Raw genomic sequence first — 23,192 nt, 5'->3', positions numbered from 1 at the left:
GGGAAGGCTGCTTTATAACGCCGGAACGGACGTCTGTGCATTTTCGGCAAGCTTTGACATCGTCCTGCAGGTTTCCTACGAGTCGATATCCGCATAAAAAGAGAGTGCAAGCATGACGCGAGAGCCGAAAAGAATGCCAGGCCTACGCGCAGCACAGTCACAGCGAAAGCTGGAAGAGCGGCATTTCTAGAGCCCGTTGTAAACTCTCTTGGGGATACTAATACAAGTACACTAGCAAGGTACCTACTACGCCATAAATCACAATATTTGTGAAATTGGGAAGCACCTACTAAGCCATTATTCGTCATTCTGCGGAGAAGCGAGGCACCAGCTACACGTCTGTATAAGGCATTATGTGCACTTTGTTGACGCGACGACTGATGACGATGAAGAATGGTGGCTCAGCACTTTGTAATGGGTTGGAAGCTTTAAACGGCTCACCAGTTACGTAATTCGCATTGGGTGATGCCCGGTCGCTATTTAACTCTCCCACCATGCAATATAACATACATTGACGTAAGAAAGAGAGACAGAGAGAGGGGGGAAGAACTTTATTGAGACCCTGAGGAAATGGATGATGGGCTCATGGGCTTCCTTGGCAACCAATGCAAGTGCACTTGCGAGGAACCCACTACGATATAAATAATAATTTCTGTGAAGTGGGGAAGCAGCCACTATGCCATTTTTCGTCATTCAACGGAGAGCCGTGGTACCCGCTAAAAACATGTAAGGCATTATGCGCACTTTGTTGGTGTTGTGCCTGATGACGATGAAGAATTATTGCAGAGCCCCTTGTAGTGGGTTGGAAGCATCCAACAGCCCACTCGTTGCGCAATTCGCATTGTGTGACGCCTGGTTACAAAATTCGCGTTGTGTGGTGCGTGGTTTTTTATTTCACTCTTCTACCACACTAAATTACATATGTTAATGTGGTTCCTTCTGGACATGAAGCCTGTATAGCTTCGTTTTGCAAGGCAGCTCCAAGCACCGGCATGGCTCTGAGGTACAACACTGGGCTCCCACGCAGAGGGCCCAGGTTCGAACCCCGTTCCATCCTGGAAATTTTTTCTTATTTCGCTTTTTTTTCTTATTTCGAGCGATAGTGGTTACGGACACCGGCGGCGGCGGCGGCGGCGGACAACTACGCCACCAAAAACGGCCGTTGAAATGATCTCATAACAGCTTTCGCTGTAAAACGAGGCGAGCAGTTCATCTTGCTTCACAGTGATTAAAGCTCAGCTAGCTGCCTCGCGTCTTAATCGGCGGGTGATACTCCAGCGGCACGGAGGACTTGAGTCTAACCTTCTCAGGAAACAGTGCCATGGCCGCATAATTTCTTTTTTTCGCACGCCGCAAACGTTTGTTCACGAAAGTGCACGGCTGCTACTGCAAGCATGCCATATCAAAACAACAGTCATATGATTCGTAGTCCGCACCGCAGAACATCGATAGCGTGCGCGGCTTCATTTTGGAGTCCACGTGGGCCATTACGCATCTTTAACATGACAGAATGAGACTTACCTCGAGGTATACGTCCTAACTGTGTAATCGCGACTTGGGAAATGCATTTCGCTTTGAGTCGGGCGTCGTTGTCGTCAATCGTCTGCTCTTCGCCGTAAACGTGACTGACGAGCCTTTCTCCTTTTATCAAGTTCGCTTTTCGGAAGTGCCAGTCAAGCTTGAAGATCTTTTTGAAGCCGCACTGCAAGCGGTACATTGTGAGGCGCCGCAAGTGCACCGCGAGAGCTCTGCACGTGCACAGAAGTGAGCAGCAATGCGGTGGAGAGAAGGGAAAACGCGCGTTGCTGGCACCCAGTTTGTATTTTTATGCCAGAGATGGCGCTGTCTGTCAAGAGCAGCAGCGCCACTAAGCGATGCTTGGGGAGCCTATAAACTGGTTTGGAAAAACAGCCTATGCCGGCGTAATGACGGTGCAACGTCAATTGTGGTTGTGGTGCTGGCTATCTAATTTTACAAGAAAGCAATAAACACAACATCTGTACTCCTTCGAAACAGGCGTCATATCAGATTAATGTCTGTGATTCCAGTGTTGGCTCCGCTTTCTAGCAGTCTAATAAACATTACATTTGTATTCCCGTGATTCAGCAAGCTATATTGAAGCATTGCTCGACTCCGGAGGAATACATTAACGAAAGTTACGTATGATATTCACATCATTGCACCATAAAGTGTACTTAGTTTCGATAATACTGACGTATGTACTCTAACGTGAGGGCTGACGTTACTTCGCACCATAAGTTACCCTCCCAACGCCACAGTTGTCGACGTGCCTGGTAAGCCCACGATGTGCACACACCTGCGACACTTACAAAAACGCGTCCATCCACCTCGCAACGCTTGGCTCAAAGCCATAAAATACAGCATAGAAGCACTCGCTGACTGCTTCACATGAAACTGATTCCCACAACGCGTGGGATCTGCCGAATTTTTCTATAATGCTTATGTGAAAAATATACGAAATAACGCGCAGTGTTTCAACGACATAACTGACGTGGTTAATCGACGTGAGCAGACTGTCGGCGACTGTCCTCTCCCGCCTCAGGAGGAAAAGAGGCAAGCTGTCCGGTCCTCAACCTAGAGGCCCTTGTTTCTCTTCAACCTCAACAACAATCACACTCCAAGAGACTAAATAAATCCTTGAACATGGAACGTCGCTGGAACCAACGTTTTGACAAGTGGACGTGTCTTGCTTAGTTGTTGCTTTGCTGTTCAAGGATCTTTTTTGTCCTCTCGTCAAGCATCCATCTTCTTTGAACTCGTGTCGTGTTTAGATTCCAAACACACGATTACACGAGATTGTGTCGGCACTATATACGACCAACAATAAGAAAGGAGTTCTGGCCCTATCGTGAGAAGGGGGGCATGAGAAGTTTGGAGTGTGCGTTCCTGACCTACTATATTTATTTCTTTCTATTACATTTCATTTCATTTTATTTGGGCATTTTCACAAAATGCCCACGAAGGGGGCAAAGGGAGTGTGTCTCCTGACTTGGCCCACATTGCGCGATGCTTCCTCCTAACTAGTGCTTAAAGTCTCTCTTCAGTGAAAGGGGGGGGGGGGTACCATACGGCGACAACAAGCGTGTGTGTATGTATCCGCAGCGGCTCCGCAATGCGCAGATCGTCTACTGTTGGAACGTGGTTTGAGCTAGCGTACCGATGAATAAACGCAGGATTTCTAGATATATCGGTCAAGATCCACTTTCGCGGTCCTATTACCCAATTTTTGGCAAAAATTTGATCGTATTAAACGCATCAAAATGCATTATTTCCAAGGAATGTTGTCCGAGAATAAAAACAAAAAACGTATTATGCAGAATCGTATCAACGAGATTCCACTCTGTGTGTGTACACACACACACGCACATATGATATATATATATATATATACATATATATATATATATATATATATATATATATATATATATATATATATACATATATATATATATAGTATATATGTGTGTGTGTGTGTGTGTGTGTGTGTGTGTGTGTGTGTGTGTGTGTGTGTGTGTGTGTGTGCGTGCTGTAGATTAAGCGTTAAGAGTGGTGATTGCAATGAACACAGTGCAGTGAAGCCAACTGTCTCTAGAACTGAACGAATGTTTATATTAAATAAATACATATATTAAATGAATATATTATTCCAAATGTATTTCTTTCGGGCTTTTCTTCACCGTGTCAACCCAATCAAGCATTTAGTTAAATTATTTAGGGAACAATTTTTCAAAAATAACTCGGTATTTAAATGCTTAAAGATCTGTCCCCTCAAAGTAAATAACATTAGTTGGCTCGATGGATGGAGAACCTCAGGCACGACATTACTTTATTAACACGAAAATGTTTTATGCCGGGGTCGACCAAGACTTCAGTGACGTATTTCTGTCACGGAAATTACGTCTAAAAACTGCTCATGATCAGATAGAAAAGAAAATGAAAAACGGGGCATCTCGGTCCGCATGCCATTCACTGTGCCACCATCACACACTCTGCAGCCTTTGCAAACGCGCCTTTTATATCTCACACTTTCCTCTCACAGTGCTCTTGGTCGGCGGGGTGGTGTCGCCGTCTGTGAGCGGTAAAGTGAAGTAATGCATCACGACCGTGGCCTTCGCGATTAGCTCCTGCAACGCGTAGTTGCTACGCGTCTGTTCCATTCGGCGCGTTTCCAATAGGAGAAGTGCAATTTTGTCAATGCCTTATTAACACACCGCGAGGCGGTAACTTTAGCCCAAGCCTCGGCCTCGCTCATAGCATCCATCCATATTAAAAATAGCTCTGCGACGCGCGCCTGCACCGCGTTCCCCGCCTACGCTCGCCCCGAGAAATATCGCGGCCGCGCTAGAGGGGAGACATGACGCGCGTTGCGTTTCCCTCTAGTCCGGCCGTGGTGTTCTGTTTACTTTTTAGCATGCCGCGGAACGGCGACCTTAGCCGACGCAACACTGTACCGAGGCGCTTCTGGCTGTCACACCGCTTTCTCTGATTACGCTCTCACCGTTAACCACTACAGCTACCACAAAGATTTGTCTAATCGTTGATCATGGACGTTAGTCGTCGGGATGGAGATGTGCCACCAAGCGTCAACTTGGGTGCATCCACGTTAAAGTGGCCCTGCGACGTTTTTGCGACTGCCTTACTTAGCGCTGGAATGCGTGCAGTAATGAATGCCGAGACGAACGCAAAAAGAATCACAAAAATTGGTGCACGAAAACTGATGTTATTAGTCTTCAAAGTTCCAAACTCGAGCAGACGACGACAAGGAACGTTCCCTTTCGCATTTCACTCTCCAGCTGACACCAAAGGCCGTTTCCAATCACCGCACGCCTCTTATGGAGACATACCGGAATTCTTGCCTCCTGATGACCTTCACACAGTGCCTTGCCACCGCTCTTTCTAACGGCGTCGCAACCGGGGCTACAAAGAACCGCGTACGTCGCCTAGCCGACGGTCACATGGTTTGACGGGTAGGGAACACAATGAGTCTGGATGATCTCACAAACCTTGAGCGCGAGCACTTGAGACTTAACAATGCCCTGCATGTAGTGCCGTATCCGGACGCGCCATTGCAAATTGAAAGTGCGTCGCTGAGCCACGCGCAATGCGAGGATGGCTCCGAGGGCCCGGACGAAATGCTACCGCCCGATAACGCGGAGGACGTCGGTTGGTAGCAGTTTAGAATTTTTCTTTTAGATGCGAAAGCATCTTATGCTCGGGGCAGTGTCCGTTCTGCGGCGTCCGCGCCCATACTGCGCATGTGCCAACTCTCCCCCATTACCTCGCGTGAGCGCGAGGAGGCGGGAGGAGGTGGCGTGAGCGCTGCCTCCGTTTCGTTTCTCCTCTCCCGTTTCTCTCTCTCCGCCACAGCTGTGCGCTCGTAATAATGCGGCGCTCGCTCGCTCCCGTTGCACTCTCCCTCGCAACGGCGCTATGGACGCTCGCGAAGCTGAACGTAAACGGCAACGCCGGCAAGCGTTGCACTCTCCTTCGCAACGGCGCTATGGACGCTCGCGAAGCTGAACGTAAACGTCAACGCCGGCAAGCGTTTCACTCTCGTTCGCAACGGCGCTATGGACACTCGTAAACGGCAATGCCGGCAAGCGTTGCACTCTCCTTCGCAACGGCGCTATGGACGCTCGCGAAGCTGAACGTAAACGTCAACGCCGGCAAGCGTTTCACTCTCGTTCGCAACGGCGCTATGGACACTCGTAAACGGCAATGCCGGCAAGCGTTGCACTCTCCTTCGCAACGGCGCTATGGACGCTCGCGAAGCTGAACGTAAACGTCAACGCCGGCAAGCGTTTCACTCTCGTTCGCAACGGCGCTATGGACACTCGTAAACGGCAATGCCGGCAAGCGTTGCACTCTCCTTCGCAACGGCGCTATGGACGCTCGCGAAGCTGACTGTAAACGGCAATGCCGGCAAGCGTTGCACTCTCCTTCGCAACGGCGCTATGGACGCTCGCGAAGCTGAACGTAAACGGCAACGCCGGCAGGCGTTGCACTCTCCTTCGCAACGGCGCTATGGACGCTCGTAAACGGCAACGCCAGCAAGCGCTGCACTCTTCTTCGCAACGGCGCTATGGACGCTCGCAAAGCTGAAAGTAAACGGCAACGCCGGCAAGCGAATCTCGAAGCTGCGAGGCTGCGAAAACGCGTGTTCGCTGTGCTTCCGTCATTCTCTCTCTGTGCAACAGTGTGCGAAACGCCATGAACAACGTCAACGTCGGCGCTAGTTGCAGCAGCAGCGCCACCGCCGCGGAGCAGAGGAAGGCTCCGAAAGCCGAACGTAAACGTCAGCGTCGGCAAGCGGTAATTCAAACGCCTCGACAACCACCGTCTCAAAAGTCACATAAGAGAAACGGAAGCTCGATGCGCACCCCCGCGATGATTTCGCATCCCACCATGGTTGCCCGTAGGGTGAGATGATGTGTAATTTTTTCGCTGTCAGCATTGTGCCGAACTGAGCGTTGTGTGTTTCGCAGGTGCCGGTGTGGCCGATGTCGCCAGAGGCTGCAAAAGGCAAAACGCGGAAGAGTATCTTTTGATTACCATTCCCACCAGTTCCACAGCGCACCTAGAGTCGTCGTGGCCGACGTTTTAAAAATACATGTTAGAAACAGAAATGATCTGTTTCTGAGAAAGCATAAAAAGAGGTTTTATTCTTTTTAGGGCTCAGTAATATGGCCTAGCTACCACCATATGAATATTACATGGTACTTGTCGCGTCAAGCCAATCAAAACGCACGGCCTTTGTCGTCACTGCCACATGACGAAACGTCACTTCCCATAACAAAAATAGCCTATGTGTGTCGCTGTAGTCCGAAATCAAGGTAGTTTATCTGGTGAAATAAAATGATACCAGCTTCGTTTTCGGCGTTGCCACTTGCGCAACGATGTCGGCGCATTCCATAGTACCAGAACAAGCGTTGAAAACAACATGCCTAATTTGCGTCGCAGACCCCTTTAAACGGTGATATAGCTGCCAAACACCAATAGACATTGTGCAAGCTCCCTTATATCAACGTACATTAAACATTCAACGACTTCTGTAAGGACACGTTTTACTTTCGTGTTATACCGATTTCTATGACGGAGGGATCAACCATTTTTTAGGGGCGAAGCTTCTTTGGGTGTGGATCTGTCCCTCCTCTGTAGTATGTAGGAGTAGTAGTAGTAGTAGGTAGCCACCTCTAGTTCTTGGAGTGTTCACTAGATTGCGCTGTCGTAGCCACCTCTAGTTCTCAGAAAGATCCCTAGATGGCGCGGAGGCGCTCGCTGCGTTGCAGATGCGTGCTCTAGTCCCTTCCCCCTCTGTCGCCTCGCGACGCCGACGCTCCGCGCTCGCTGCGTTGCAGATGCGTGCTCTAGACCTCCCCCTCTCTCTCGCTTCGCGAGGCCGACGCAGGCAGCGTCTGCTAGCGAGTTTCTTGATTGAAAAAACCGACTGCTCCCGCTGCACAGCCGTTCACTGACCACCCCGTATATATAGGCACTGGACTTTGACCTCCAAGGTAGTGCCTGTGTGAGATGTCTCCTGTGCGTGATTAAACAATAAAAATTCACAGCGTACATGTAAAATTAAAGTGAGCTGCAAGTCGCCATGACTCTCATCGACCCTTTAGTATAAACGCGCGCGATCTCACGTCGTTGATGATGTACTGGGCAGAATTCACGGAAGATTCACATATGGCGCGTGTCATTGGTGGAAGACAATCGTTCGATTTAGTGCGGCGACGTACGCTAGGGGGACCGTTGTAATGAAGGGACCACGTAAACCAACAGTACAATAAAAGTTTGATGTTTAATATATACACGGTGTTTCTCACGTGTTTTCTTGATCATATACTGGGCGAATTACTGAGAGTATTCACGGTTTACGGATGATTTCCTCCGGAGCTTCGCCCCACTCATCATCATTCACCCCGTGGATATGCTGTGGATTTTTTTAAATGCGAAGCATTTCTTAGCGAACTTCTGCGACTTTGAGCGTATCTATCTATCTATCTATCTATCTATCTATCTATCTATCTATCTATCTATCTATCTATCTATCTATCTATCTATCTATCTATCTATCTATCTATCTATCTATCTATCTATCTATCTATCCGCCTACGACTTTGTGCTCTCCTGGCCGTTTCGTTAATCGGATGTATACCAAAATTGGTGTGTCATAACATGGCCTTATTACGAACATAAATGACAGGTCATATCATGAAAATCATGACACGCATGTCATGAACAGCATGATTTACATTCCACGACCTTAGGCTCTTGCGGCCGTTCCGTTAATTTCATATACACCAAAATTGGTACGGCGTGACAAGAATTCATGACGAACATAATGACTGACCCCAACATGCAAATCATGACGCGCATGTCATGTGCAGCATGATTTACATGACATGGTCTCAGGCGCTCGCGGCCGTTTAAATGAAGGGTTATATACGAAAACTGGTATGACGAGACATTTCTGTATGACGAACATAACTGACACGTGGTAACATGAAATTCACGACATGCATGTCATGTATGACATGATTTACATGCCACGCTCATGGCGCACTCGCGGTCGTTTCGCTAGATTGATATACACCAAAATTGGTATTGTGCTATGTGACTGTATGAAGAACATGAATAACAGGTGGTAGCATGAAAACCATGACATCCATGACATGTATGTCATGATTTACATGCCACGCTCATGGTGCATTTGCCGCCGTTTCGCTTGCATGATATACACCAAAATTGGTATTGCGCGACACGACCGTATGACGAACGTAAGGGAGATGTGGTAACATGAATATCATGACATGCAAGTCATGTACAACCTGATTTACATGCCACGCTCATGGTGCGCTAGCGGCCGTTTCAGTAGATCGATATACACCAAAATTGGTATTGCGCGAAGTGACTGTATGAAGAACATGAATAACAGTTGGTAAGATTAAAACCATGATATGCATGCCATGTATGTCATGATTTACATGCCACGCTCACGATGCATTCGCGGCCGCTTCGCTAGCTTGATGTACAAGAAAATTGGTATTGCGCGCAGCGACTGTATGACGAACGTAAATGAGACATCGTAACATGACAATCATGACATGCATGACATGTACGACATGATTTACATGTCATGGTCATGGCGCATTCGTGGCCGTTTCGCTTGCATGATATACACCAAAACTGGTATTGCGCGACGCGACTGCATGACGAACGTAAATGAGAGGTGGTAACATGGAAACATGACATGCAGGTCATGTACGACATGATTTGCAAGCCACACTCATGATACATTCGCGGCCGTTTTCCTAGCTTGGTATATACCAAAATTGGTATTGCGCGACGCGACTGTATGACGAACATGAATAACAGGTGGTAACATGAAAAACGTGACATGATGTTATGTATGTCATGATTTACATGCCGCGCTCATGGTGCATTCGCGGCCGTTTCGCTAGCTTGATATACACCGAAATTGGTATTGCGCGAAGCGACTGTATGACAAACGTAAATGAAAGGTGTTAGCATGAAAATCATGACATGCATGTCATGTATGACATGATTTACATGCTATACTCGTGGTGCACTCGCGGCCATTTCGCTGGTTTGATATACACCAAAATTGATATTGCGCGATGTGACTATATGACGAACATAAATGAGAGGTCTTAACATGCGAATCATGTTATGCATGTCATGTACGGTATGATTTACATACCACTGTCATGGTGTGCTTCCGGCCGTTTTGTTAACTGGATATATACCAAAATTGGTATGGCATGACACGAGTGCGTGATGAACATAAGCGACAGGTCATGCATTGTATATACCACAATATGTGTTTCATTGGCATGGTGTATACTAGATTGTGCATGCATGCGTGCATGGCAAACATGCGATATATGGTGGACTAGATGCCATGGCATGAATGATTTCATTTGGCTCAAAGACAAACAATGCGATGTATGCAGCTCTTTGCTGGCTGCTTCGCATTACATCGATTCCCACAGTGCGTGGATAGAACGTGGATAGAACGTGGGCGCGCTATCCACAGTTCACTTTTGATTTCAGTTGTTTCTTTCCTTCCTTCCCACAGTGCGTGGGATCTGCCGTTTTTTTTTTTATTTCACTACTACTTGCCTTAAAAAGTAGGCCAACTACATGCGTCTTGGGCATTGCAGCAGACTTGTAATGCCCAACTGAAAGAATGAAAATTGAGTGCTAAACTAAAGAGAATAAGGTGAACCATTACTGATTCACGAGCAGGTAGCTTCACGCTCAGGTGCCTCGTGAAACAGTATGCCGTGGCAAGAAGCTTTGTCGAACAGGGTGGTGACTCATGGTTTCAGGAGGCGTTGCCCGTGGTGTTCAGTGTCTCGGTGAATCACATTGTGCAGTTCGACGATACCTGTTTGCTTCTGTTCTGCGGACGCCCCATCAATCAAATAATCGCAATTAAATCATTATTCCAAAGATTTCAGAGTATAATTTATCCGCAAAAAACACTACTGCAAAAAAGAAGTCACAGTTTCGCCGGAAGGGCGAAGCAATGAATGCGATAGCAAGAAAAGCGGCCTGTGATGGCCCGTGAGTCCTGCCAGCGGTAAAGGGTGTGTATATAACGCTCGCCGTTAGCTACCTGAAGGATCCGCGCTTTGTGGCGTAGTGGTTAGCGCCACGCGCTGCAGAGAGAGGTCGCTGGTTCGATTCCGCGCTCCGGAAGTATTTTTCTGAATTATTTTTCTTTGGGACTTTTATAAGTATACATACTTATACATATATGGTGCATGACGGTGGCGACGGCAAAAACCAGCCGAGACTATCCATATAATTGCTATCGCAATAAAAAAATCAACTCCAGCACTTCTCAAATTGGTGCCGCAGTGCCAGTTGGACTGCGGGGGGGGGGGGGGGGGGGGCGAGCCCCTCCTTAAATACGGAGAGGTGGGAGCGCCCCCCCCCCCTGACTTTAAGCCCTAACATTTTTCCTTCCTTTATGCCGGGAATTCGACCTTCACCCATGGCACGTACTACTTAGCAGCGCGACACTTTTGTAGCTACAAACAACAATGATGGTCATAGGTGAAACAATAAAACGCAAGAATTGAAGGCAACAATGAAATCTGTCAACGTGAAATAACAAGTGACGTCGATAAAAGATCGGATTCCCATACCAGAAACGGCTGATCGCCGACAAACCCACGACCGAGAGAGCGTCAGTTATTGAAAAATGGCGCATACAAGTACGCTTGGGACCAGCGCACATTCGAGGGCCACATTTGTGTATACCCGCATTGTTTTTTTTTACAATCGCAGTTGTTTCGCGAACTGCGCCGCCGCCACCGAAATCTGTAGCTCATAAAGGTTTTGCTTAAAAGTACTAAGTAATTGCGATACAAGTGCAGCGCTAAAAAATAATTTGTATCGCACTCGACCGCGTACACAGCACATGAGCTTGGGAGAATGTTTCGAAACTATTAAATTACTTGTGAGAAGGCACACACAATGCCTATTTAAAAGTGCTAACTTACAAATTTTGACACGTATTTGCCGCGCATGCCATTGTTATTAACCCGAAAGCCAATACGAGACATTCACTGAAGACTCCTTCCATACGCAGGTGACCTGATGAAAGAAGAGGAGGTCCTGGAGTGGCTGAAAAAAAATCGGTACAGGCACCCTGAACTGAGCCTGTTCATGTACGCGCTGATAGCCATATCGACAGCGTTCATCCTGTACACGCTGTTTCTCATCTTCTGTATGAAGGCGCCCCGTGAAAAGAAAGAGTGATCTCTGGCACGCCCACTGTGACCAAATCTCGCGGCGTCCCGAGAGAGACAGTTTGGTTGCGAATGAGAAACCTTTCGGAGGATCGATCGCTGAGGCCAACTCGGTTCAAATAACGAATACGGCGTCGGCTTCTCCAAACGCGGTTTCCTACTGTCCGTTCCTTTCTCCGTATACAGCTGCAGTGCAATGAAAGGGTCCTATTCAACTATGCAGTCTTTGTTGGAAGTATGGGCGTGGCTGTCGCCCAGCCACTGAATGCTGCTGCGTGCTCAACGAAACCAATGTTGTCCTCGGTATGTAAAGCTGCAGCTCGCCAGAATGCGGTCTGTGTACTTCTACCGAAGACGAAATCAAATTGAATATTCGGAAATAGGCATACAGTTGAAACTCAATTTAACAAACTCATGACCATGCGCAAATCGGGAAGTCGTTAAATAGAGAACTTAGTAAAATCGAGAAAATAATTTTTGGGTCCTCCGAAACATAAAATTGTAACGTAGCGACACCCAAAAGCAACCGCGGCCTGCGCGTGTGGAAAGACCACGAGGGCGGTCCGGACATCCCACGCCAGGACGATGCAGGCACGTGAAGCTATGACAGGCTGACAATATGCAAAGACTGGGAACGATTGCAGCGATTGTGTCAGCAGGCCGAGCGAGACAGTTACGGGGAGACGATCGGTGCCATCTGTCGCATAAGCCATGAAATAACGTAATGTTCCTGTGACGGGGGTTATAAACTATCGCCGCCGCCATCTGGTACGAAAGAGCGCAACCGACTGTTGAGTCCGTTGTTCTGCGCATGGGCGCGGCGTGCAGCCTGGTCAAAATAAACCTGGGGTCGTGACTTTTACCGCGATAGCGTTAGAGCGCAAGATCGAAGGAAAACCAGTCTGTGTCAAAATTCGAATGAAACCACCGCTTGTTCACTGATTTATTTTAGGAAAAACTTCGTTAAATTGGGTTTCGAGGCCAAGTTAATTTCGTTAATTTGGTTTGATGGCAACATTGAACCCTATGGGTGCCTGCAGTGGAATGGAAATTTTTTCGTAAGATCGGGAACTTCGTAAAATTGGGTTTCGTCAGATCGAGTTTTAACTGCATTAGGGGATGCAGTTAGATGAGCATTTATCACTTCTGGTTGGAAAGAACGTTGGCTTACTTTGAACGGACAGTCAAAACATGGAAAGACATACACAATAGAGATCTGTTTCAATCATCGTTCATGTGACAGCTTTATTAATTTTAGCTGATGTTACTTTAACGCGTCCATAACCGCAAAGGAATGATGATCTGCAGTGTTCCATCATATAAAGTATCACGAATACCTACGTGATAACAGTCCAGCAAATTAGATAACCCTGTGCATCGAAGACGCAATTATTGCGCGCTTGCGTCGTTAGGACAGCGTGAAACCAGCCATGTCGACGCTGTCGTATCAATATAGTGCCGACATATATTTATTACTAATTTATCCTAGAGGCAATTTGCCAGTGGATTACATTGGGTGATAAAAATCTTAATAACTTACCAAATGAAGATATTGTGTAGAGTATAATATAAAGATTCCTAGTACATATTAAATGCACGCAATGTATTACATAGCATTAAACAACATAACATCGAATATACCGATTACAAATAAGACAGGCTTGTGCAACGGTCACTTCTCGTGTGCGCGTGGTATCTCGTGCTTTCTTTAACAATAGGCATGATTGTAGCAGCGCACGTTTCATTGTCTTTGCAAACATATCCCCTTTAAGAATGGTGTGGGGAGAGCATTGATCTTTACATGGCCTGGTTAATATTGTGTGTGGATTCTTATGTGGTAAGGCAAGGATCGATCACTTACCATTACCAATACATTGTTTGTGTTTCAGAAAGTAAAACCCAGTGAAGCGATCGGCTGTACATCTCCTGAGATTGTAGTGTTCGCTGACAGTCCTTCAGGTGCCTTGACAGCTTCGGCAGTTAAGGCGAAGTGTTGAGTATGTAATGGATGTGAGGACACAGCCACTTGTGTCAACTGCCACTTGTTGTCCGTTTCTTTCTTTCCCGATTTCTACACATTGTTAAAAACTTGCATACATGTATTGTTTACAGTTATGTTTGTTAAAGTTACCCAAGATTTTTATTTTGCACGCCAAGCACATGTTATGTAAACTTGACAATATCCATATAAATAGCACACCGTAATTATTCTATGCGCAGGCGTTTGAGCAAATGAGAGAACTGTGAGGTAGGTTACGCCAACAAAAAAGGCTAAAATATAAATTAAACGGTCAATATTCCGTAGTCAAATGCAAATAGTCAGAAACGTTAGCGTTCGCATAACCATATATGGTAGCAACGTTATGCGCGGAATCGCTCGAATCAATGCGGATAAACTTTTGCGATTGCTTGACGTAGGGCGTGGTGTAAGTATTTAACACTTTGTACCACAAGCTGTACCTTCGAGCGAGCTGTACAAAAACGACGGTAAATTGTGCGTAGGCTACGTTTCACGCACTAAGTATGCTGTTCCACACACGTGTCTGGAGCAGTACTGTACAGAATTGTAAAGATGTATTGTAATGACTATTTCCATTACAATGTGCTTGTGTTCAACATTATATGGCGCATATTACCTTTACTGATGATCTGTTTAAACGATAAAAGGAAAAAAATAGGCAGGCATGAAGAATTTACTTGACTTCATGTGGAACCATGACAGTCATCCCGCCTTCAACGAAGTTCTACACTGCATGGTGTATTCGCTGTGATGGAGATTGTTTCTTTTTTTAAGATTTAACGTGACCTTCTATGCAAATAAGAGAGAGTAGTTTAACTTTGACATCCATATGAGGAGAAATTGTTCGGTTTATATAAACACTGGTCCATCACCAATCTGCTAGATAAGTAAATCTCAAAGGTAGCATAAAGCTTTGCAGCGGTACCTTTGAATATGCTCTCAGTCGACAGTCGGACGTAGCGAAAACGGCGTCTTCACCAAGGAACGTATTCGTGTATCAAGTGTGTATACATTACTCGTTCACAAACTGCACAAACAGTGAGAACAATAAAGCAACATGTGTTTATACTTGTACGGTGCATGTCTGGTAGACTCTTGTTATTTTGGATCAGCAAGCAACAAGAACAGCCGAAACCAGCCGCACCCTTTCTCTTCTTCCGGGTCGTCACACCTTTCACACAAGCGGAGGCGACGAGAATTCGAGCAGCGACGCCTCGGACTTGCTTCTAGGACCAACACTCACCAACTAAGCCCATCGCAAGCCTTGGCCTGGCACAGCCCACATCGAAGTTGGCCAGGGTATACGCTCAGCAGCAGTGTTTTGTCATGCGCCAAGTCGAGCGAAATCGCGCGAAAGTGATGGAATGCCCGAATGCAATCACTCCAGAATGCCGCCCCGTCAGCAGATAAAGCAAACAGCAGAGCCGAGCACGGCGGCAGTGCTCGATAGTGCGATTACTCAAACCTGGACATTGTTAAAGGGGCACTAAAGGCAAAAATTAAGTCGACGTTGATTGTTGAAATAACGGTCCAGAAACGTAGTGCTAATTTTGGGCCAAGGAAGTGCTTATTTTGAAATAAAATCACGTTTTAGTGGTCCGCATCGCGTTAGCGCGCTTCAAATCACCCGCCTGAAAGCGGTGTTTTCTCACGTCACTGCTGCCGTGCCCAACGTTGCCCGTCTTCACTGCGCGGCGGCGTGCACTGGCGGCGTGCGCCATTCGGACATCCGGCAACATCACATGCATGTGGCATTTTGTCGAACTTTCTGTCAGAGCGACTTTGACGAGCGCGCAAAACACACGCGGCAGTACGCGATACCGAAACTACCACTGAGACGCGACCGCGTGAGCGAAGCAGGGTGCCGGGCGAAGCGCAGTTCGGCGAAAACGGAACCTTTGAACCACGTGCGCCGTTCCCCATGGCAACATAAAAGAGGTTCTTTTTTCCATGAGTCAAACGGAAACGAACAAGCAGCATTTTATTACGTCTCTTGATGCACGGAAGGTTCTTTTTACAGCGAAAGCTGTTATGAGATCATTTCACCGGCCGTTTTTGGCGCCGTAGTTGTCCGCCGCCGCCGCCGCCGCTGCCGCCGGCGTCCGTAACCAGTATCGCTCGAAATAAAAAAAAAAAAACGAAATAAAAAAAATTCCAGGATGGAACGAGGTTCGAACATGGGCCCTCTGCGTGGGAGCCCAGTATTCAACCGCTGAGCCATGCCGGTGCTTGAAACTGCTTTGCAAAAAGGGCCTATACAGGCTTCATGTCGGGAATGAACCACAGCATATGCAATATTGCGTGGTAGAAGAGTAAAATAAGCGCCAAGCGTCGCACAAGGCATATTCTGTAACCAGGCGTCACACAATGCGAATTACGCAACGAATAGGTTGTTGAATGCTTCCAACCCATTACAGAAGGCTCTGCCATAATTCTTCGTCGTCATCAGGCACAGCATCAACAAAGTGCGCATAATGCCTTACATGCGTTTAGCAGGTACCACGGCTCTCCGTAGAATGACGAAAAATGGCACAGTGCCTGCTGCCCTACTTCTCAAAATTTACAATGATTTATAGCGTAGTGGGTTCCTCGCAAGTGCACTTGTCTTGGTTGCCAAGGAAGCCCATAGGCGCATGATCCATTTCCTCGGGGTCTCAGTAAAATTACAATAATTTAGAGCGTAGTGGGTTCCTCGCAAGTGCACTTTTATTGGTTGCCAAGGAAGCCCATAAGGACATGATCCATTTCCTCGGGGTCTCAGAAAGTTCTTCGCCACCCCCGTCTCTCTCCCACGTCAACGTATGTTATACAGCATGACGGGAGAGGGAAATAGCGAGCGGACGTCACCCAATGCAAATTACATAACTGGTGGGCCGTTTAAAGCTTCCAACCCATTACAAAGGGCTGAGCCATAATTCTTCATCGTCATCAGTCGTCGCGTCAACAAAGTGCACATAATGCCTTATACAGACGTGTAGCTGGTGCCTCGCTTCTCCGCAGAATGACGAACAATGGCTTAGTAAGTGCTTCCCAACTTCACAAAAATTGTGATTTATGGCGTAGTGGGCACCTTTCCAGTGTACTTGTATTGCAGCCCCAAGAGAGCTTACAACGGGATCTAGAAACGCCGCTCTTACAGCTTTCGTTGTGACTGTGCTGCGGTTTCAGCGCAGGCCTGGCGTTTTTTTATTGCAGCTAGTTTGATTACGAATGATTAATTGTAGTCGAACTCTCTCACGTCATCGGGATCATTTCCAAAATGTGACGCTCGTGGCGCTCATCGTGATACATTTAGCTTAATTTCTCGGTAAGTAGGGCACTGCTGTTGATAATATTGCCGTTTTAGACGTTGTCATACATTGAGCTTTCACTCTGACATAAATTACAGCGAAAGCTGTTATGAGATCATTTCACAGGCCGTTTTTGGCGTCGTAGATGTCCGCCGCCGCCGCCGCCGGTGTCCGTAACCAGTATCGCTCGAAATAAGAAAAAAGAAAACGAAATAAGAAAAAAATTCTAGGATGGAACGAGGTTCGAACCTGGGCCCTCTGCGTGGGAGCTCCGTATTCAACCTCTGAGCCATGCCGGTGCTTGAAACTGCTTTGCGAAAAGGTCCTATACAGGCTTGATGTCGGGAAGGAACCACATTAGCATATGCAATATAGCGTGGTAGAAGAGTAAAATAAGCACCAAGCGTCGCACAACGCGAATTCTGTAACCAGGCGTCACACAATGCGAATTGCGCAACGAGTAGGTTGTTGAATGCTTCCAACCCATTACAAAGGACTCTGCCATAATTCTTCATCGTCATCAGGCACAGCATCAACAAAGTGCGCATAATGCCTTACATGGGTTCAGCAGGTACCAACGCTTTCCGTAGAATGACGAAAAATGGCACAGTGCCTGCTGCCCTACTTCTAAAAAATTACAATGATTTATAGCGTAGTGGGTTCCTCGCAAGTGCACTTCTATTGGTTGCCAAGGAAGCCCATAAGCGCATGATCCACTTCCTCTGGGTCTCAGTAAAGTTCTTCGCCCCCCCCCCCCCGTCTCTCTCCCACGTCAACGTATGTTATACAGCATGACGGGAGAGGGAAATAGCGACCGGGCGTCACCCAATGTAAATTACATAACTGGTGGGCCGTTTAAAGATTCCAACCCATTACAAAGGGCTGAGCCATAATTCTTCATCGTCATCAGTCGTCGCGTCAACAAAGTGCACATAATGCCTTACAGACGTGTAGCTGGTGCCTCGCTTCTCCGCAGAATGACGAATAATGGCTTAGTAGGTGCTTCCCAACTTCACAAAAATTGTGATTTATGGCGTAGTGGGTACCTTTCTAGTGTACTTGTAGCCCCAAGAGAGCTTAACGGGCTCTAGAAACGCCGCTCTTCCAGCTTTCGCTGTGACTGTGCTGCGGTTTCAGCGCAGGCCTTTAGTGTTATTTGCCTTTAGTGTCCCTTGAAATTCCGCCATGTTGCCAAATACCGCCATTGGTCAACTCTGATTGCCCCAGAGGGCTTCTAATGTCTCTCTGATTGGCCTAAAATGCCGCCATTACTAAATTTAACAAGATGGCGGAATTTGACAGTATCTAGACTAGCACTCCATCTGTCCCGGCACGCACTTTTGCACATGCTTCGTAAAGCGTCAGGTCGACTTTGAAACCGTGTCACGAAAAAGGTCGTAATTTAAAGGCGTGAACTTTTTCCAACTGATAGTCGAAGGACCGATCGAGCTGTCGGCCTCAAGAATCGATTGGCGCAAAATTTTTTTTGAATCCGTCAAGTACGAGAGGGGTTTGTCGCACACTTGAAGCGCTTTTTCTCTTTCGTCCGAACGAGCACGCTGGAATAGGAATGGTAAAATCGATGAATGATTAATCGATTAATCGATTAAATGTCCACAATTAATCGGTTAATCATCATCGATTTCCGCATTTCGATTAATCGATTAAAACTATTCGATTAACCGATTACGGCACCCACCACTACCGCCCCCCAGCCTCACCCCTTGGCCGGAGCGCATGACTGCGAGGCGCGCTATCCTGAGACGCAGATGCCGTGCATATCGCCTCTCTTTCACTGCTTTCACTACAGCGCATATTTCTATTTCTGCGCTAGCAGAACGAGCCCGGAGCTGGCGGCGGCCATACCCCATAGAGAAGGATTTGAACTCGCCCTGATTTCCGTCACGTACGGCGTCCAACTCCAAGCAATCCCCAATGCTTCAAGCCCGGGCAGGATAGGGCGCTCGCATCGAGGCACCCTAGGGCAGGAGGGGGCTCCACCCCATCGAGGCAGAAATGAACTTGCCCGCTTCTCTCCGGCTCACAGTCTACTGCTGCTACCCTGCTTACCCTGCTACTGCCTTCACCTCCTCTCCCTTAAGCTCGTTGAGCGTCGCCTGTGCATACGTGGGGCTTGCGTTGCGTTGCCGTTCTGTTTTACTCTTTAGCAAATAAAATATTATTTACCAATGAAAGAGAAAGAGAAAATATGTCAAAGGCAGAGAGCGTGGCCTGAACTAGTACGCCCCTGCCTGCTACTCTGCACCGGGGAAAACGCAACGGGGGAAAAAGAGTGATGTACAATGACGGGGAGAGGATTAGGTAATCCGTATATATACATAATAAGACACGTTTGCTAGCGTAAAGAGAACAACGACGCTTGTAATCATCTTTTATCATGCTGTATACCAACTAGCCCAACTGTCCGTCTTATAGACCAGAACACAGCGAATTCCACGCGTAGCGCCATATTGGCATCGCGCGTCGCGCCATCTGTCGCACACGCAAACGGAACAACACGCCCGGGCTGCAATGCCAGCAGACTACACAGAGCAAACACGAAACTCCCGAAACTTAGCCCGTCAGAGAGCGTGTTTCGCGTTTTTTTCTAGCCTGGACATTTTCGCCGTTTTTATTGGAACATCAAGAACACCTTGCTCATGCAAGTCCACAATGTATACACACACAATATGTAAGAACTACAAAATTAAAGAATCACGCAGACGCAGAAAGAGTAAAAACATGCCTAAAAAAGCCAAGCACATGTTAAACTTCCGTTGCTAGTACCACATCATCCTGTCCCCTTCATTTCTATGTGTGTTGTGGTTTTGTTTTCCCACTTTCTTTAACTATGCACTTAAGTCCTGACTGCTTTACAACTTCTGTAAGTGCGTTGTCAAATTTTATTCAACCTCACAGCCTAAGCGTGAGCAAGTGCGCTCAAAAGACATACCGGGACAGATCAGGGACAGAATAAAGATACATCCGCTACCCAGAAACATGAACCCTGCCTTTCACGAAGGCAGACGTAAAGCCAGGGCAGAGGCATTACAAGCCAAGTACACCGGTCGACAGGACGTCCTGTATACAGACGCAGCGGAATATGAGAACAAAGCGGCACACACGGCAGTGGCAGTCAGGGATAACGGCGCCCTGATGGCGTGCTGCACAGTCAGTGGTGTTGAGACTGTATAGGCCGAGGAAGTGGCCATAGCCTTGGCCATCAGCCAAAAGGGGGTCAGGGTGGTCATCAGCGATTCCAAAAACGCCGTGAGGAATTATGAATCGGGAAGGGTGACGGAGACTGCCGTCCGTATATTAAACACGTTAGGAAGACCCAGAGAGATTATTCTGCTCGTCTGCGCACCAGCTCACCAGGGACTTAGAGGGAACGAGGAGGCTCATTCGGTCGCCCGAGGTCTCACTTACCGGTCGACCCCCGGAACCTCACCAGTTACCGAACTTAAAAAAGAAGTGAGCACATGCTCGCATATCATGAAATCGTAACACAGTACAGGCTGAATCGGCAAATATACCCAGGTGCGGATAGATCGCTCAATAAGAAAGACGAGGTTATGTGGCGAAAGTTGCAGACGGGGGTTTTTCCAAACCCCGTACTTTACAGCAAGTGGCACCCAGAAGTTTTCCGGTCCCAGTGCAAATTTTGTGATGAGGCAGCGAATTTGGTCCACATGGTGTGGACATGTCCGAGTCAGAACGATGGTTCCCACACACTAGAATCCTGGGAGGCCCTGCTCCGCAACCCAGACCCCAACGTCCAGCGGGACCTCATCAGTCAAGCCCTTGCTGCTGCCGTGTCTCAAGGGATTCCGGCCGACGGCTAGGGGCGACGGGCAATGCCTGACGTAATTGACTGATTTTAAAAATAAAGTTTTTTCTCTCTCTCTCTCTCACGGCATATCAAGTCCTAGGATCCAATGTGCCAAGCCATCAGCCACTATTTATAGGAAATTTTTAATTTGGGCACGTGATTGCCTAATTTCAAGTTGACCTTGCAGCCATAATGCTGGGCTTAATTAATGCATAAGCCATGAAGTGAGGAATTAAAGATGAAGAACTTTAAGTTGCAGATGGCACTAGCTGGCACAGATATACATATTGTAAACATACATGTACTAATTATGCATAATAGAAGTATTGGTACATTGTAGTCATGTGATAACGCCGACAAGTTCCCAAGCATAATCCAGAAATTTACGTTAGTTTTCAGATATCTGTGAGCAAATATGAGCATCAATATATGAAGGCAGCGTTGTCATTTTGTGGGCGTTGCTGAATGCTTTTATAAATTGTGGTAAGTGGATGGATCTACAATCAATTTTAGACTTTTTTGCAGGAAACTCAACTGTATGATCATGTGCAACATGGTTTGATGCCATAGTGCAAACTAATGCAATAAAAAACTAGAACATGCCTATCTGCATGGTTGCATATTTTGCAAAAGTAAAGCTAGCCTTATTGTACTAATTTAGTTGCCTTCATGTGTAGGCTGACACCAAGTTCCTTGTGCATTCGATTTCTTTGGATTGTGCTTAGATACTGGCACTGTGAAGTGCACATATCAATATGCATTATGAGAAGGTCTTACACACTACTTTCATGTTGCTTTACTGCTGTCAATTATATACAGTGCTTGGGCTGTACTTTATATGTTGTTCCATGTGTTCAGTATTGGGTGCAGGTTCTGTGCACAAAAATGGAAATATACATATGCTTACACTGACATGAGAAGTACTACTGTTTTGATTCCAATAAAATAGTGCAAACACTGTTTCTTGTATCAGTTGAGGTATGACTATTTGTCGTGCATGCAAATGGAAGAAATGAACTTCTGCATGCAATACAAATTGGTGAAACACTGCTCGCTCAATGCAACGGCCTGTGATTTATTACCAAACAAGTAGAACAGATTATTTACACATTAGAACACATTGTGGAAGAGAAATAGGTGACATGCAGTTAGGCAACAAGTCATCACTGTGTTGTAATGTAGGTTGGGTGATATTTCATTAATCGTAGCATAATTGAAGGTGCCTGTTGTATAAGTGAACTTCAACATAATGTGCAGGTGGACGAGGGAGTGCACATATGACCGAGTTTTTCCAGTTTCGTACGTATTTGCTATAGTCCGCGTCTTTCTGTGTTATGTATGTAAAATTCTGAATTGTGAACAAGCCAACCTGTCTACTGCTGTGAATATAGTATACTAGCAATTCAAACGAACCATTATTTTCTGGAGAACAGCTGTTTCATTGAGGAGGACTTATACATATTTTTCTTTCATTCCTACTGCGTCATCTGTGCAAGGGGAGTGCCAAGTACACATGGACGTTCACAAGGGAGAAGTGCAAGTGCATTAACTTTTTGTTATTTTACGGGAGACATGTCACTGGTAAATTTGTGGATGCTGTGCTTTACCAACGTTACTAGATTAGCTTGACATCGGGGCACGCTTTTGGCATTCGCTTTAACGCGGTGGTGTGATGCTTAATAATAACGGTTAATTAGTAAGACAGTAGGTAGTCTATGAGTATGAAAGCAACTAAATACAAAATATCAGTTTGTATGCCACGCTAAAGCGCGAATTGCAAATAAGTGCTAAATGCGGAAATAGATTATCGTTCAGCTGCTCAGAAGGCGCTGTTGCCCTTGCTTGCAGCTCGCGACAGTAGGTGCGCTTTAAATGCACCTTGTTGGCGCGTTGTAACTGCGGCGTCTGCGTGTGTAACTTTTATATGCTATGGGAGCGGGAGTAGCGAGCGCGCCGACGGTAGAAGAGAACGATGGACACGGACACGCTCGCGGCTCGCGCTTGGCCATTGACAGCGAGTCGCGGCCGAGTCTTGGAATGATAAAGACGTGTTTCTGAGTTTCTCGTCCTCGTCTCTGAGGGGTTCTGCGCGGCGGCTGGCCCAAACCCCTACAATGCGAACACAGGCGGTCGTAGAACAGTTCAGAACACGCTGCTGCCACTGGACGCGTGCAGCTCGCGGCAGAAATTACTAAAACTGCCCCACAGCATACGCCCATGGAATGCACATACGTTCG

The 23,192-nt window shown here is 46.9% G+C and overlaps 1 protein-coding gene across 2 annotated transcripts in view; it reads left to right on the top strand.

Annotated features, from left to right (window-relative positions):
- Positions 1-14,906, top strand: part of LOC119396995 (uncharacterized) — a 125,704-nt gene extending 110,798 nt beyond the window's left edge. Inside the window, exons 33-34 of one of the 2 annotated variants that reach the window (XM_049417296.1) lie at positions 11,654-11,702; positions 13,703-14,906. In XM_049417296.1, coding sequence (XP_049273253.1) covers positions 11,654-11,702; positions 13,703-13,709 — 56 coding nt within the window. In that variant the 3' untranslated portion in view covers positions 13,710-14,906. Of the gene's footprint in view, positions 1-11,653; positions 11,828-13,702 lie in introns of those variants that run through there. The other variant, XM_037664400.2, reaches the window with a different exon arrangement.
- Positions 14,907-23,192: the final 8,286 nt, after the last annotated feature.

The sequence above is a fragment of the Rhipicephalus sanguineus genome, chromosome 6, assembly GCF_013339695.2.
Source record: "Rhipicephalus sanguineus isolate Rsan-2018 chromosome 6, BIME_Rsan_1.4, whole genome shotgun sequence".
Lineage (NCBI taxonomy): Eukaryota > Metazoa > Arthropoda > Arachnida > Ixodida > Ixodidae > Rhipicephalus > Rhipicephalus sanguineus.
Note: the sequence above shows the minus strand (reverse complement) of the source record. Positions and strands in the feature narration are given on the sequence as shown.